At 39.4% G+C, this 16,583-nt stretch overlaps 1 protein-coding gene across 5 annotated transcripts in view; it reads right to left on the bottom strand.

Moving 5' to 3' along the window:
- Positions 1–16,583, bottom strand: part of tanc2b (tetratricopeptide repeat, ankyrin repeat and coiled-coil containing 2b) — a 218,633-nt gene that overhangs the window by 26,279 nt on the left and 175,771 nt on the right. For all 5 annotated transcript variants that reach the window (XM_059325075.1, XM_059325072.1, XM_059325073.1 and 2 more), the window contains 4 exons: positions 7,017–7,055; positions 5,297–5,578; positions 4,514–4,638; positions 1,300–1,531 (listed from right to left, as the gene is read on the bottom strand). In XM_059325075.1, the coding sequence (XP_059181058.1) occupies positions 1,300–1,531; positions 4,514–4,638; positions 5,297–5,578; positions 7,017–7,055 (678 nt within the window). The remainder of the gene's footprint in view (positions 1–1,299; positions 1,532–4,513; positions 4,639–5,296; positions 5,579–7,016; positions 7,056–16,583) is intronic.

Raw genomic sequence — 16,583 nt, 5'->3', positions numbered from 1 at the left:
ATAGACTGTCTGCATGTTCAGCCTAAAGGTGCATTCTTGGACTGAGAAACTGAAGATAAACAAAGAAAATTGCAGCACAAGGTCCAATCTATTTGATGCATGTCTTACAGCCTTTCCAACAAAAAAAACTTGAAAACAACAACAAATAAGTTGTTTTAAACTTCTGGCTAAGCCACAAAGCCAGACTTCACTTCATATTAAAAAGAATAATCATCACAGGTTTATATCACCTGTGAAGCTCTGTTTGCTTTAATGAGCTTTAAGACAGAATCCAGTTCTGAGCAATGAGATTAACACTTTTAATCTTGATTATATCGGGCACATTGTGCACAAGATGCATCTCATACCATGCACCGAGGACTCCGAGCAGAGAGGAAAGGGATATTTTACTTTATTAAGAAGAATGTGCAGACATTCAGACAAACAGATCAATAAATCAGAGTTAGAGCAGCTGAACAAGACGCTGAGTGACACTTGTTTTATATTTGTTTTCTAATAAAACAGTAAAAGTGGCTGAACAAAGAACAGAACAGAGAATATCTGATTAAAACCCAAACAGCAGGAGGGTAACTTCACTCTCTGGAGAGCTGGATCAATATTCATATATCATGTCAATAAATGAGGTCTCTGCTGGAACACTGAGTTGAAGAAATGATGCTGTGTGGTGGAAAAAATGCTGTGACAGTAAATAATTCTGACGTAACATCCGGTGTTTCCTGTGTTTCCCTGGAAGTTTTACTTGTTTATTTATATCTAAACAGGTTCACAGATTAAAAGTAACCTTTAGTGTCAGTTAAAATAGTTTTACAGCAGGTTCCTGTTGTGCAGGATATAAAAATCAGATTACATCAGATTAGATAAAATCATCTCGAGGGGTAAAAGATTACGTGACATCATTGACAGGAGACCAACAAGAATGTTCAGTTATATTAAATTAAATTACAGATTTTTGGGGGTTTTGAATTTTAACATGTGGGACAGTTTAAGTGCAGACATTTCAGTGATTTTAATGCAGAAATGTCACATATTTAAGCTCTAAAAGGTGCAGATTCTTGTGGAAAATTCAGCTCATGGAACAAAGTCTACAGTGCATATCTATCACTTCAAAAAACTCCTGTTGTTTCTTTTCTTTTGCACAATGTTACATTTTGTTTTCTGCAGCTGATCCCTGTGCTGAGGTATAAACCACTCTGAATGCATTCAGATTTGTGAAAGCTTCTCTCTAAATCTCTTTAAAGTTGGGTGACTCTGAACAGATGCGACCTGTGGGAGTTCACGCCACGTGGACCGCCGCCGTACCTTTGTAAAGTGCATCCAGGGGCTCGAGGACCCCCCTCCTGAAGGAGGCCAGGGGGTCCTGCACGCAGGAGCGCAGGCTCAGGATGCTCTGCAGGTGCGGCTCCCGCAGCAGCTGCTCCCTGTAGGCCACCAGGTGTGGAGAGCGACACAGCAGAGCCGCCACGTTGTGCACGAACTCCGGCACCAGGCAGGTGTAGGCGTTATCTGCCTGGCAGTAGTGGTACGCCACCACCTGGGGGCGACAGAGAGAGGAGAGAAATATATCAGACCCCTGACACACATATACAGATTGAATTTATTATTTATCAAGTTAGTTCTTATTTTATTTATTTTTCTTAAATGTATTTATTTATGTTGTATTTTTAACATAGCTTTTAAATATTTTTATATTTCTAAAATATTTTTCTATCCTTTAAAAAAATTGTAATCAACCGTCTTAATGTCTAATTTATATTATTTTATTTATTTTTCTTTTATATTTACTTTTTATTATTTTTTATTACATAATAGCTTTTAAATGTTTTTTTATTATTATTTTTATGTTTAAAAAAATATTTTACTGTCTTATTTGATTACTTCTTTCTTATTTTCATTATTTTTACTATATTTTAATTTCATAATAGTTTCAAAATCTTTTATATTTATTCCTAAAACTCTAATCTACTGTCTTATTTGATTATTTCTTCCTTATTGTCCTATATTTTTCCTATTAATTAAATAATTAATTAATTCATTCATTCATTCATTCATTCATTTATTTATCTACTATTTCATAATAGCTATTAAATCTTTTTCATTATTCTTTTTATATTTATTCTATTCCCTTTTTAAAAAATCGAATCTATTGTCTTATTTGATCATTTCTTTCTTATTTCTTTTTCTAGTATTTTTAAATATGTATTTATTATTTTTATAATAGCTTTTAAATCTTTTTTATTATTCTTTTTATATTTTTTATATTTATTTTATTTATTTAAAAAAAAAAATCGAACACACTCTCTCTCTCCCATGCATTGGTTTGTAATTGTTAAATCGTTTTTATTTTATTTTAAAGGTGAACACTTCCAGGGGCAACCTTTGGGTATTAGGAGACTGAAGGTCAGTGTGAGGGAACATGGGAGACACATGACACACTTTTCAGATATAACACTTTTCTCAGAGCTCCGTCAGAGCACAGCCAGTTGTTCCAGTGTCTACTAGAGCTACAACTCATTTGGGATTGAGTCAACTTCATGGTGGATGATTGCAGAATAATGAAACATAATACTTCTCGTTTCGCTGCACGGTTTTAGCTATTAATAATTCATGGCTTCCGGCTGCCAGGAGAGACGGATCCGGAGTGGGCTCATGCATGCTCATGTGTTGGATGACTGTGGCCGGAGGAGTCAAGTGTTAAACTGTCACATTTCACAGGAAACATGTTTATGATTTCATGAAAAGAATGCATGAAAAAGGTGAGTTTTCTGGGTGGTTTGTGAGCGATAAAAGCAGCTGTGACCGAGCGCTCCCGGGGACTCACGGATCACAAAGAGTCTGAATTTTCAGAGGCGATCAGAGGGCAGCGAGGAAAAAAGGGGGGGATGAAAGAAGAAAAAAATACTAATCAAAATGAAATGCTAATTTTTTGGTCACAATAGGATAAAGGGCTTTAAAACAAAAGGGGTGAAAAAGGGAGTGAGCTCAATTATTAATGCACAGAGTTAACAAGATCTAATAGCCTGGCTGGGAAATGGCTTTCTGCAGGTATAAATATTTCATAAGGCTCCCTGGCAAAGTTGTTTTTTCTTTTTTAAACACATCTGCATAATGCATCAGGCTGGGGCCGGGGATGCAGATGGCTGAGCAGCAGGGGAGGGAGGGGGACCGAGGAGCAGCAGCAGACAGGAAGAGGAGCGGGAACAGAGACGCTGCAGCCACGTTTAAATCCAGTAATATTGTTTAAAAGGACACTTATCTCCAAACCATCTCCTCCTGTTTAAAGTCTTTGACCCTGCAGGAGTCAGTGAAGGCATGAAAGAGTCGTGTCCGTGCTCGTGTTATAGAAAAGCATTTTCAAAAGAGCGAATCATCGACCCTCCCTCCACCTCTGATGTCACTAATTGAAACATTAAGACATTAAAAGGAGCCATTTAAAGTTATCTTGCAGGGTTTTTTTCAATTACGAAACAGACTGAAACACAATGTGATTAACTTTTATACTACATATGAGCATTTTATTCATACAGAAATGTTTCCTCTTATCAATCATATACCACAGCATGCATATTAGACCCCTGACACACATAAACATATTTAATTTATTATTTATTAATTTGTTTCTTATTTTTCTTGAATTTATTTATGTATGTTGTATTCTTAATATAGCTTTTAAATATGTTTTATTATTATTTTTTTTACTTTTTTAAAACATTTATTCTATTCTTTATTTTATTCTAATTTACTTTTTTATCATTAATTATCTTATATATTTACTATTTATTTAGTTTTTATTTCATGATAGCTCTTAAATCTTTTTTTATTCTTTTTATTTTTTTTATATTTATTCTATCCTTTTTTTAATTCTAATCTACTGTCTTATTTGATTGATTGATGTATTATCTTATAATTGATTTTAAATATTTGTATTATTCTTTTTTATATTTATTCTATCCTTTTAAAAAAATCTAATCTAATTACTTATTTGATTATTTCTTTTTCTGATACTTTTACTATAAATTTGATATTTTTATAATGTCTTTTAAATCTTTTTTCACATCCTTTTTATATTTTTTTGATTTATTTTATTAATTTAGAAAAATGTAACCCAATGCATTCATCTCTAATTGTTAAATAGTTTTTTGTCTTTTTAAAAATTATTTTTCTTGTTATCCACTTTCAGCTGCATTTACTTGTATAAAGTTTGATTGACTGAATATTTGGCAATTAAATGCATTTTTATTTCACACAGTTGTAAAAGGGAAAGCAGAAACAGAGGTGTAGGGAGGTAGAAATTCATCAGTGGCTGTACTTATCTTCTTGTAATATATAAAAACAGCCATCAATTAAAAGCTGGAACCTGCAAATTAAATTCACTGCAAACTTTACAAAGTAAAAAACAAACGAATCAAGTTTTAAGTACAAAAACTAATGTCCCACCCCCATTCTTATGTAATCTTCAGGGTGTAAGGTGTGTGTGTGTGTGTGTGCGGTGCATGGTCACAGGTGTGTGTTGTACCTGGGACGCCAGCCTCCTCATGGCTTCTTCCTGACGCCGCCTCATCTCGGGGGTCCCGGGACAGCTGCCTCCTCCCAGGGTGCCGTGCGTGGGCTGGGGCTGGGTGAGAGGGAGCCCCTCTCCATCTGGACACACACACACACACACACACACTCTCAGGGAGCGCTCCGACACGTGACACACTCAGGCAACATTTTCACACTGATATCCTCACAACTGAGGCTGAAGTGAAACTGTCCAACAATATACTACGATTTTAAAGGGACAGTTCACCACAAAAACCTTGCCAGTGGTTGGAGATAAAACCTTTATCTTGAATATAATGGAACTATACGGCCCAAAAAAATACATTTGAAAAACTCAAAAAGCAACGTCTCTTTCCAGCTATCAAGCTGGTTACTCAAGACAATCCAGCTTCATTACAGTATTTTATTTTTAAATTTCCGACATGAAGCTCCTCCCAACGAGCTCTGTGGAATATCTTGAGTACCCGGGTCATGATCTCTGGAAAAAATGCATTAATGTTGAGGTTTTAAAAATGTATTTTCCAGAGAAGACGGTCATCTCTTCAACTTATGACAAAACTAAACACAATACTCAAATACTGTACTGAAGTATTCCCATTTATGTGACTGTATGATTCTACTTCACTACATTTTAGAGGTAAATATTGGTCTTTTTTCTCCACTACATTTATCTGACAGATTAAGTGTATCAGGCTGGATTTTTCAACATGTAAAACAGTTTTTGACCTCATATGTATAGAACCAGGTGTCTGCCTACGTTTGGGCGAGGCCTGCGGGCTGTCCGAGGCGATCTGTCTCATGCGCGTGCCGTGGCAGCTGAGCGCCACCAGGCGAGAGATGATCGCCGTCTTGCCGAAGCCGATGTTTCCCACCACGGCCACGCCGCGGTTGGTCCCGCTGTTGGGGCTGTTGAGGTGCGCGTCGATCTCCTGGAAGAGCCACTCGCGGCCCGTGAACACCGAGTCCATGGTGATGCTCGGCACCTCGAACAGCAGCGGCTTCAGGGCGATGTCCTGAGGCCGGTAGGGCGCGAATCGCACTGAGGGGGTCAGAGAGACAGAGAAGCAGTTAAAAGACAGATTTATAGACTTAATTAATACTTTACATGAGTTACTGTGTACAAGGCCTCCACATTAACATGCTGATATACTCCTGGGTGCATACAGAACAGAATAATATGCAAACACATGTGCATAAAAAAGAATTTATCATATACATATTTATGTTCCATAATAAGACATGTTTATTGTCTGATGGTTGAATTCACTTGGTCTGTTAAGTGTATTTATGTGGATTTTAAGGGCACAAATAATATATTTATTTATTATTTAATAACTGACTGTGCGGAAAACAGTTAATATTAACCTTGTTTTAGATAAACTAAAGACTGATTATTATCATTATTATTATCATTTTGCTCCAGTATTATTTAAATTCGACCAGGTTTGGGAAATAAAAAGTATTCACTATGATTTCACTATAAACTGATGATGAAGTAGGAATTATACTCTTTTTATATCCAAAATGTATCTTTTATTTTTTATATTTGTATTTTTATATATTTTTTAAAATTTATTTTAATATAATTATATTTTGCATATGTATGCTCCCTATGACCTAAACAAAAACAAAACATGAATAACACATTAATATACATATAATAAATAAAAAAAATAAAAATATATAATAATAATAATAATTTAAATAATTATATAAAATAAAAGCTTGACCCTACTTAATTTGTATTATTCAATTTAATTACTGTAAACAGAAACCTGTATTGTCTCTCAGGGTAATTACAAAAATAAATTATTTAAAATTTAACCTTTTTTATTTTTATTTTAACTTAATCTTAAAGCAGCCCACAGCTTCAGTAAACCTCTTCCAGCTTTACAAATATCGTTTTTTTTTTACTATAACCATTTCTATACATATACATATAAATCCTTATCCTTTATTACAGTAAATGTCGAGCGGAAAGTGAGAAAATGTATAACAACTCAACAGTGGAAACTACTTTTAACAATCCAGAGACAGGAGTAGCCCCGGCTGACTGTTGCTTTCACTCACTAGGGGGAGTCATTAAACTAAAGTCCTTCAGAGGTCGGGCATCTTTTCAGCAGCAGAACATATGGACCATTAAAGACTAATGAGGCTAAAATGAATCTGGTGTGAACTTCTGAAGCCGTGTGATTCAGATTCGGTGTAAAATTTAGTCTTTAGCTGCTTCTGGGTGTCATCTCCCGGTGGGTGCTGCTCTCTTTTTGAAACTGATTTGAGCTTTGAGAATAAAAACATCATGCTCTTTTCTATTGCTTTAAATGTTGTGATCAGCATCTGGTAATTACGGCTGAGCGTGTGTGTGTGTGTGTGTGTGTGTGTGTGTGTGTGTGTGTTACTTTGACTGGAAAAAAAATAAAAAGCCAGCAAGCTGAGCTGCAGAACTGATGCAACAAATAAAAATTAAAGTAACTTACGTGACTGGGATTGCCAGGCATGGGTGTTATTAGCGGAAGCTGAGACGAACAGCAAGCATAAAGACACAGAGAGAGAGAGAGAGAGAGAGAGAGGAAGGGGGAGAAAGAGAGAGAGAGGCAGTGAGGACAGGGATGGCTGGCAGCAGTGTGTAGCTCAATGACAGAAAATAAACAAAAACAGGAAGCAGCATCAGCACATCGTGACGTCAGAGACACGGGGAACCACCACACCAGGCCGGGTCGATCACTAATTGAAATCCTTTGAATTACAGCGAGCGAGTTCTTCAGCTGGTCCGGAGAGGAGGAGGGGAGGAGGGAGAGGAGGGGGGCTCGCACTTTTGGGAGAATCTAATTGGTTCCTCTGTGCCGAGGTGGGATCAATCAAACCCCGTAAAAATAATTGAATCCAGTTGTGGTAGTAAGACGACCCCTGGACCAGGGAGTCTGACCTCAACTGTGAATCTCAGGCTGCTGAAAGGAAACTTCAGCCCCAGAACGACCGTTTGTCTGGCAATTACTAGAGCTGAGGGGAAAATATCGATGCAGTACAGTATCACGATGTTTTGCGTGCCAATATTATATCGATTCATGGCTGCCAAGTATCGATATTTAGAGTTCTGATGGTCAGTATTTTTAATATAATGGATATACTGGTGTCATATGAAGCTAGAAGATCTAAGTAATCTTATCTCTTGCCTACAAAATAGCAACACAGCCCCTGCTTATCTGAACTCCTTTGTTCAGATCCACCAACCCTCTCGTCCACTACACTCTTCCAGTGAAAGACGTCTGGCTCCTCCACCGCTGAAGGCCTCCACGTCTCAAACCAGACTCTTCTCCTCTGTAGAGTCCTGGTGGTGGAACAAACTTCCAAACTCCCTCCGTTCTGCTGAGTCCTTCTCAATCTTTAAGAAGAGACTGAACACCAACTCTTTACTGAACACCTTCACTCTTGATCTACACTGACGACAACGATAAGTATCACACTGACCGCTCAAAGACCTAAAAACACTTACGTCCTAATAGACTCAAACTGAACCCACGGCTCTTACTCTTGCTATGTTTCTTGACTTCATCCTTGCTTGTGTTGTATTAACTCTCATTTGTACGTTGCTTTGGATAAAAGCGTCTGATAAATGACATTGTAGAATTGTAGGAATCTATAGTCACCATGTGCTTCAGGACATCGTATCAGGAAGTTGTCAAAATAACGCTGCAAAGTTAGGCTAGAGCTTCTTCTTTTTTTTTTTTTTTTACCATTTTTAAAAAATATTTCTTTTGAAAATATTTTTACATGTTTTACTGTAAGAAAAACAGTTAATTCGCCTTTAGAAAAAAGTAAAATAAGCAGAAAAAAAGTCAAAATTACCAGAAAAAAAGGAAAAAAAAAAAAAAAAAAAAGTCAAATTTACAAGAAAAAAAGTAGAAATTAACAAAAAAAATTGGAATTACGTGTAAAGTAAATGGGGCCACATTTGACAACAGAAACACTATAAGAAAAAACATCATGCAGTATATAAAACCTCTTTATGATTTCAGGGTAATGAAGGGCGAGTTTTTGATATATGAATATATATATATATATATATAATAATTTCACTTGTTCATTTTGCATGATAGTTTTCATTCAGATGAGAAAATATGACTTATTTGTATAAAAAAAGTATTACACAAAAATAGTCTTTACCGTGTAGTTATTTCTATTTATATTGGACTATTATAGATTTCTTGACTGATGACTGAAGACATGCTATGTTGTTATATATATTGCCGTCATTTATCCAGTTGCATTTTTGCTCAAAATCTATTTAAAATACTTTATAAACAGTCTAACATTTGCACAGATTGCTACTCATGCATGAAAGTCCTGGAGAATTCTCTGAGAGTTTGTAAATGAATGTTTTATTGTAGTCTTGCTGCTGTTAAACACGACCCCAGCTTAATTAATGCATCAACAACTTTCTCAGTTTTTTGAGTCTTCGTTCATCATGGAGGAATGCAAGATTTTCTTCACAAATTCAGGCTCAAACATGGTAATTAACTGATAGACAAATGATTATTTTGAGGTTGAAGTATTCCTTTAACACAATAAACCTCAAGAGAACAAGAGAAATCCCTAATTTGGAGTCGTTACAGAACGCCTGAGACAAACTGTAAAACCTGATTTACACCTCAGTGTTTCTGCTGCTTCCTGCTGAGGTTCAGTCTGATCGCTGCGCAGTGAGAAATAGCTGCTGGTCAGATGACAGCCAGTGCAGTAGTTCTCTTCACACTCTGCGGTACACTAGCAATAAGCACACTGTGAGTCAGAGCTGAAGGAAATATGTATCATACATCAGACCGCTCGGATAAGATGCAGAGAGTTTTTCTGTGTCTGCAGGAATTTCTATACAGTGTGCAGGTGGAGCGAGGAGCTGTACGTCTCCTGTAAACGACTCCGGCTACATAACATAATGAGCTGATATAGTGCTTAATGTATTGCACTCCAAAGTGCTGTTGCAAGGCTTTTTTTCTTCTCCAGGAATGCTAATTATAATGGCAGAGTGAGAAGAAAATGATCATGTTACTTATGCAATCAGCAGAAAAGCACCAACAGATCTACCTGGAAGCTTGTCCTCATTTAGACTCAGCACTGCGCTTTCTTTTTTAATTTTTTTTTTTATATCTTCCTGCACTAAGCTCTGAGCCGGCCGCAGCCCGATGTAATAAAAGACATTTCATCCATATTCCCTGGTCAGATTATTTTAGTGCCAACTCAACACACACACACACACACACACACACACACACACACACACAGTCAAAGAGAGACACAAAGGGAAGAAAGCGACTCCTCTATGATTCACAAACTGATGTAATATTCTTCTAGTTGGGTGTCAGAATGGACCTGATGCAACACTGGTGATGGGAAATGCAAAAACTACCCAATGCTAACGTTTTGTTGGGATGGCAACCCGATCTGAGTCACATGTCTCATCTGTAGCTCTTTCTCAGAAACTTCAGATACTGTTCAGATCATCAATATTTCTCAAATATGTGTGTTTTTTATTTATACGGTATATTCAGATCATCAAAATCTTCCAGAGCACTTTAAGACTTATTTCAAATTTAATTAAGCCCATCTGGGTTTTCTGCCTCTCTCTGCACTTTACATTATCTGTTATCTTTGTCATTTTATGTTATTATAACTGTGCAAATAAATAAACCATAAACCATGCTGCCATTTACACTATGATATGAAAGGAAATGAGGAGAGGATGATAAGTGGAGGAGGAGGAGGAGGAGAAGGAGGAGGAGAAGGAGGAGGAGGAGAGGAGGAGGAGAGGATGGTAAGTGGAGGAGGAGGAGGAGCAGGAGGAAGAGATGGAGGAGGAGGAGGAGGGGGAGGAGAGTTGGCACAGACATGGAGGAAGAGAGGAAATGATGGGAGAAGGAGGAGGAGGAGGAGCCCCTTAAAACAGAGTATCTGAGGAGGAGGAGGAAGAGGAGATGGAGGAGGAGCAGGAGGAAGAGGAGGAGCAGGAGGAAGAGGTGGAGGAGGAGATGGAGGAGGAGGAGGAGCAGGAGGAAGAGATGGAGGAGGAGATGGAGGAAGAGATGATGGAGGAGGAGGAGGAGGAGGAGAGTTGGCACAGACATGGAGGAAGAGAGGAAATGATGGGAGAAAGAGGAGGAGGAGGAGATGGAGGAGGTGGAGGAAGAAGAGGAGATGGAGGAAGAGGAGGGGGAGGAGGAAGAGAGGAAACGATGGGAGGAGGAAGAGGAGGAGAAAGAGATGACTTTACTTTCTTATAACTAACTTATAACTATGTAATTATGACATTTTATGTGGAGGCTTTAATTAAGCCCGTCTGGGTTTTCTGCCTCTCCCTGAACTTTACATTATTTGTTATCTTTGTCATTTTATATTATTATAACTGTGCAAATAAATTAACCATAAACGCTGCTGCCATTGACACTATGATAGGCCTCTGAAGGAAGAGGCTAAACCCTCAGATACTCTGTTTTAAGTGGCGCTAATCCAATTATCACAGGGTGACTGAACGTGCCTGCAAAGCTCCTTCCTTCCATCCGTCCTGGTGGAATTACTGAACACACCCTCGCACTATCAGGGCTCCATCCTGCAAACGGCAGCAGCGATTACACGGCGGCTAAGTCGTGCAGCCACGACGGCTCCGCTGAGGCAGGTATTCCAGGAAAACATGGCAGCCATGTTGTGAACGGGGGCCCAGGGAGTTGTTTCCAAATGTGTGTGTGAGGGATAGATGGATGGCAGTTGCTCATAATCCGGCCCATAACACTCCCCCTCAGGCGACGAGGAGCAAGGTATCACACACACACACACACACACGCACATGCACACAAACACACACACACACACACACACACACACACACACACACACACACACACACACCCCAACCCCTCCTCCAGCACCAACCCTCCATGTCCAGACGGAGTGAGAGTCTCAGACGTTTTAATTATTCACCAGGTGAGGATGACTCACAGAGCAGCCTTGAGAAGGAGGGAGAGGAGGAGGAGGAGGAGGAGGAGGAGGGAGAGATGGAGGAGGAGGAGGAGGCGGAGGAGGAGGAGAGGATGGTAAGTGGAGGAGGAGGAGGAGGAGAAGGAGGAAGAGATGGAGGAGGAGGAGGAGGAGGAAGAAAAGATGGAGGAGGAGATGGAAGTGGAGGAGGAAGAGGAGGAGGAGATGGAAGTGGAGGAGGAAGAAGAGGAGGAGGAGAGTTGGAGACGTGGAGGAAGAGCAAAAATGATGGGAGGAGAAGAGATGGAGGATGAGGAGGAGGATAAGGAGAAAAGGAGGAGGAAAGTTGGCACAGACATGGAGGAAGAGAGGAAATGATGGGAGGAGGAGGAAGAGGAGGATGAGGAGGTGGAGAAAGAGATGGAGGAGGAAGAGAAGGAGGAGAGTTGGCACAGATGTGGAGGAAGAGAAGAAACGATGAGGAGGATGAGGAGGAGGAGGAAGAGGAGGAGGAGGAGGGTCTAGAGTGTCCTGGTTATCTGGGGTCAGGTGACTCTCCCTGTGGCTGACGTGGGAGTTGGTGAACGTGTGAGTTTGCTGTCTGGATTTTCAGACGAACAGTTAAAATTGCAGCCACAGAGACACAGAGAGCTACAGATAGCATATGCAACACCAACAGCATCTTACATAATATCTGAGCTCTTATGTAATTTGCACAGCAGGCTTATAGAGCAGCACAATAAACCTAGATGTGCTTATGGATCATGTATTTCTTCTAATCTTCCTTATGGCTGCAAACTGTCGTTTTTAAACTGTTTCCTCTATATTCTCACTTTATGTCTTGCAGCCAAGCAATAAGGAGAAATTATGTCAGTATGTTATATAAGATGACAAAAATAACCTCAAGTCAGACCTACACATCATAACTCATATCCTAGGTTGTTTTAAATAAACAATTTTCCGTCAGATTACAGAGAACAGATCAGCCCTTTGAACTCGAAAAAAAGATTAAAAGTGATATTTCAATAAAATATTTTTATTCTATGGGTCTCATTTAAAATTTAGCCAATAATGAACCATTTGCTTTAACCAGATCCTCTAAAAATTGATAAGGTCACAAATTATCTATTTGCATTTTCTTATTCGTCTTTATGATTTTTGTCATTATAACTGAGTTGTTCACACAAAACACGTATGAGTTCTCTGATTAACATATTTTCTTTTCTCTTCTCTTTTCTTCTCTTCTCTTTAAAAGATCTTAAGGAAGTCATTTAGACTCGGCTGAGATCAGTTCATGTGATAAAGAAATTCTGTAAAACTTTGCAGGCCGTTTACACAGAGCAGAGAGGAGAGGACAAGACAAGAAGTAGAGGTCTTAAGTAGATGTTGTAAAAATATAAATAGTTCAGTGTGTACAGCATGTGGAGACCCCCCCCCCCCCCCCCACCCCCTAATTTTCCCATTTTGGACACTATAGAATATTGGAAAATATTGTATGTATGGATTCCATTCCAGAGTTGTTCTGCACAAAAGACATGCATGAGTTCTCTAACTTAAATATTTCCTCACATCCTCCCTGTATATATCGTACATCCAGCCTAGAATGCCGCAGCCGTATCTTTCCAGTTCTGGCGTCTCTCAGTGGTTTCCAGTCTGGTTCAGAATTGATTTTAGCCGTCTCGTCTTTGTCTATAAAGGCCTAAATTTACCTCAGGTCTGCTGCCCCGTGGCTCCTGGCTCTCTAAGTATCTTAAGCTTCACTGACTCTTTTAAAATTATACTTTTATTCTGCAGAAGTCTTCCTGAAGTAAATTACTTTCGAATGGTATTTTATTCATTTTATCAAAGCGTCTTTTGTTTGTGAACTGTAACTACCTATTTGGTCTGCACAGCGTTTGACTTGACAGTGAAAAATAAAGCCACAGTGAAAAACCCCATGAAACAGCTCGGCGTTCGGAGGGTTAAGCCATTGTTTCAAACAATAAGAATACCAGCAGATAGAGGCGAGATAATCATCTTGTTTGTTGCAAACAAGTTTATGCACTGTCATCAAATCCGGACTAGTTACCCGACTCACTCGGCTGAGGCAGCAGAAGACGAATCCTTTAGTCTGTGTTTGCTGTAAATAAGGGTCGACTATAAACAGTTCAAATTAACGCAGCTGCTTCTGTCTGCGGCTCTTCATTAAGGCTTTTCCCACGAGGAGACCAAAGCCAGATATACGTTAGTCTGAATTACTCCAACTGTAACTGAACGGATAGAAAAAGATCAGGAACGTTATACTATGGAATGACTGCCTTTCCTCTGAGACAGGCCACTAAAAATATGTGAAAAATATTGTAAAACTGGAAGTGATTTCTTAACTGTACACTTATTTTATTTTATTTCCCTCTGTACTCCCTGACAGAGTGGACTTTAGTTTATGAATGAGTGGGAAGACCCTCTCTTTTTTATTAATATTTGAGGACAATCCTGGATATAAAGGAATCTCCGACCTTGATACTGCAATATAGCACTTCTTTTCATTGCCTGTTTTCAAGACTATTAATTCATACTAAAGATGTACAATAACTCTTTTAAATAACAGTCTAAATAGTATAAATATAAAGCTTCAGCCCAAGTTTTGCTTGCAACAGCTGGGCTCTGTAGTTTTTTCACAAATGTCCCCCATCATTGTGTATAAGATGTGCATTTTTTTGGGACTATGTTCAGCTGCGGATTAACACACATTTGGTGCTCTTGTGGGTATTTACTGCAGCACAAAGCTGAAGGTGGGATTGAATTGAAATACTTTAAGTGTTGCATGCAGTATGCATCCAATAAGGACATGCTACTGTGTTATAATGTTGTGCCTTGAACTTTAACTCTCTTCTGTCAGTGAGTCGTCGTCAGGCTTACACCACATCTCCCACTGTGCAAAGGATTGTGGGTCAGAACAGCCAGAAAATCATGCTGACTTGCAAATTGAAAATGTAACAGGGTGCAGCAGGACATCCTGGGATTTTCGGCATAGCGAATCTGACATATTATGTATTATAGATCTTTCTCTGGCATGAATGAACACTCTGGTAGTATGTAGTGCAGCCTTACGTTTGGACAGGCACAGACAATCAACTCAGTAGGATTAATTTACTTTAACTTTTGGTATTTTAATGGGATCTGTTGACAGTAAGGAAACATATCACCAGCTTTATCCTTTAAATCTAATCTCATCAATCACAGCGCAAAACAGATTCTCCAAGACTTATTATTTAAATTGCATCCTCTGTCAGGGAGTATATATGGGAGTAATAAAAGCCTCTGCAGGAGAAAATATTTTTATCATCCCAAAGCTAACACAAGGCCTGTTTTGTGTATGTGAGCAGAGGTAGAAAGACAGCGAGGCAGGAGGGAGGGAGGGCAGAGACAAAGAGAGAAAGTAAAGATAAACGAGGGAGAGAATGTGTGTGCAGAGTACAGTTATGTGAGTGAGTTTGCGGTGAATAGATAAGGTGGGTGTTAAATCTTAGAGGTAGGCAGGCAGGAGCACAAGAAGGTCCATTACAGTCTGACTCACTCTCCTCAAAACAGCAGCACAGCTCGGGCCCCCGATGGCCAGCATCAAAAGCAGCTTCGACAAAAAAACAAAACAAGCGGAGAGAGAGAGAGAGAGAGAGCTGCTGCTGCATCTGTCAGCTGGTTACCACCTGACCAGCACTAAACCACCACTCTGCTTCTCCTCTTGTTCAGCTGCAACTCTGCATCCAGCAAAACAAGCAACAAGCCTCACAAGACGCAAAATATCTTCAAATATTTGTTTTCTATTCTGTGGTATGAGGGGACTTATCATGTAACAAATGCAGGTAGTATAAGCTGCACCACTTAACTGGCAATCTCTGCACATTAAAGAACACAAATCAGACTAGAAATCAGAAATTGTTGCAGGATAATAATGTTTAACCAATAGGTGGCGCTATCACTTTCAAACACGGCACAAGTTTGGCCATAAATCAATAACAGTTTGTCCAAACATCACCAAACTTGTCAGATATGTTTAATTAAGCTTTTGAAATATATTCCCATTTTGTTTTCCAAAACTGACCAACAGGTGGTGACAGAACATGGTCGTAAAAGACTGAGCGCCACAAAACGTGTTAGTTCTCTTAGAAACTGTGAAAGCTCTTGATCCTCCTCAGCTTCTAACTTCTAACAGTCTGTGTATGTTTGTTCATTCAACCATGCATGTATCTCTCAGATAATTTATCATTCTCATAATTTGTGTTGATTATCTACTTATTGTTTGCGCAATTAATTAGGTTGTTTCTTGCGTGCAACTGCAGACAAAATTGCCCTGGGTCAGTCAGTCTGTAGCTCATTCTCTGGGAATCATATAGATCCCTTACACTAATAAAACTTATGTATAATGAGCTGTCAGTGATGCTGGAGCTGGAGGAAAAGGTTCAGCCTCCAGAGAGCATGAATGTGCTCCAATTTTCACTCAGGTTTTGATTTGGCAAAAGGTCAGGAGAGGTCACATATTCAGCGTAAATATTCAATATGTTCACTAGTTTTCTTCAGGCTTTGGCCTTTCTACTTGATGCAAACTGACAACCAACCCAGTAACTAAATAACCCTTTATTATTGGGGGATTCCCTGCATGTTTGTTGCCTCAACTTCAGGAATAAGGACATGTGGAGTTTGTCCTCACATGATCTGTAGGGAGAATCCCCGTTCCACAGGTCACCTGGCTTCACCTCGCGTCTCCCTTGGCCTCGTTCTCCCTGTCTTTCTCTCCTGGTGAAACTGCAGGAGCAGTGCACTCAGGGAGGCTCTGACACTGATCCGAGAAGGCAGAACGCATGCTAGGACGCAGTCGGTTGGCTTGTAAACACACTTGGCTGCCCTTAGAGGAGAAAGGTTGAAACAAGTGGCTCTGGCAGTAACAGCGAAGCTTTGAGAGGAACTAGCTCGTCTTTTCTCTCTCTCTGTCCATCTCCATCCCTCCCTCTCTCTATCCAACAGTCTTTCACTCTGCGTTTGTGTGCAGCAGGCCGCCCTCGGGGCAGGGCAATCACAGCGCAGCGCAGCCGAGCGCACATCAG

This window comes from Centropristis striata, chromosome 21 (genome assembly GCF_030273125.1).
Source record: "Centropristis striata isolate RG_2023a ecotype Rhode Island chromosome 21, C.striata_1.0, whole genome shotgun sequence".
Classification (NCBI taxonomy): domain Eukaryota; kingdom Metazoa; phylum Chordata; class Actinopteri; order Perciformes; family Serranidae; genus Centropristis; species Centropristis striata.
This window is presented reverse-complemented; position numbering and strand designations above follow the sequence as displayed.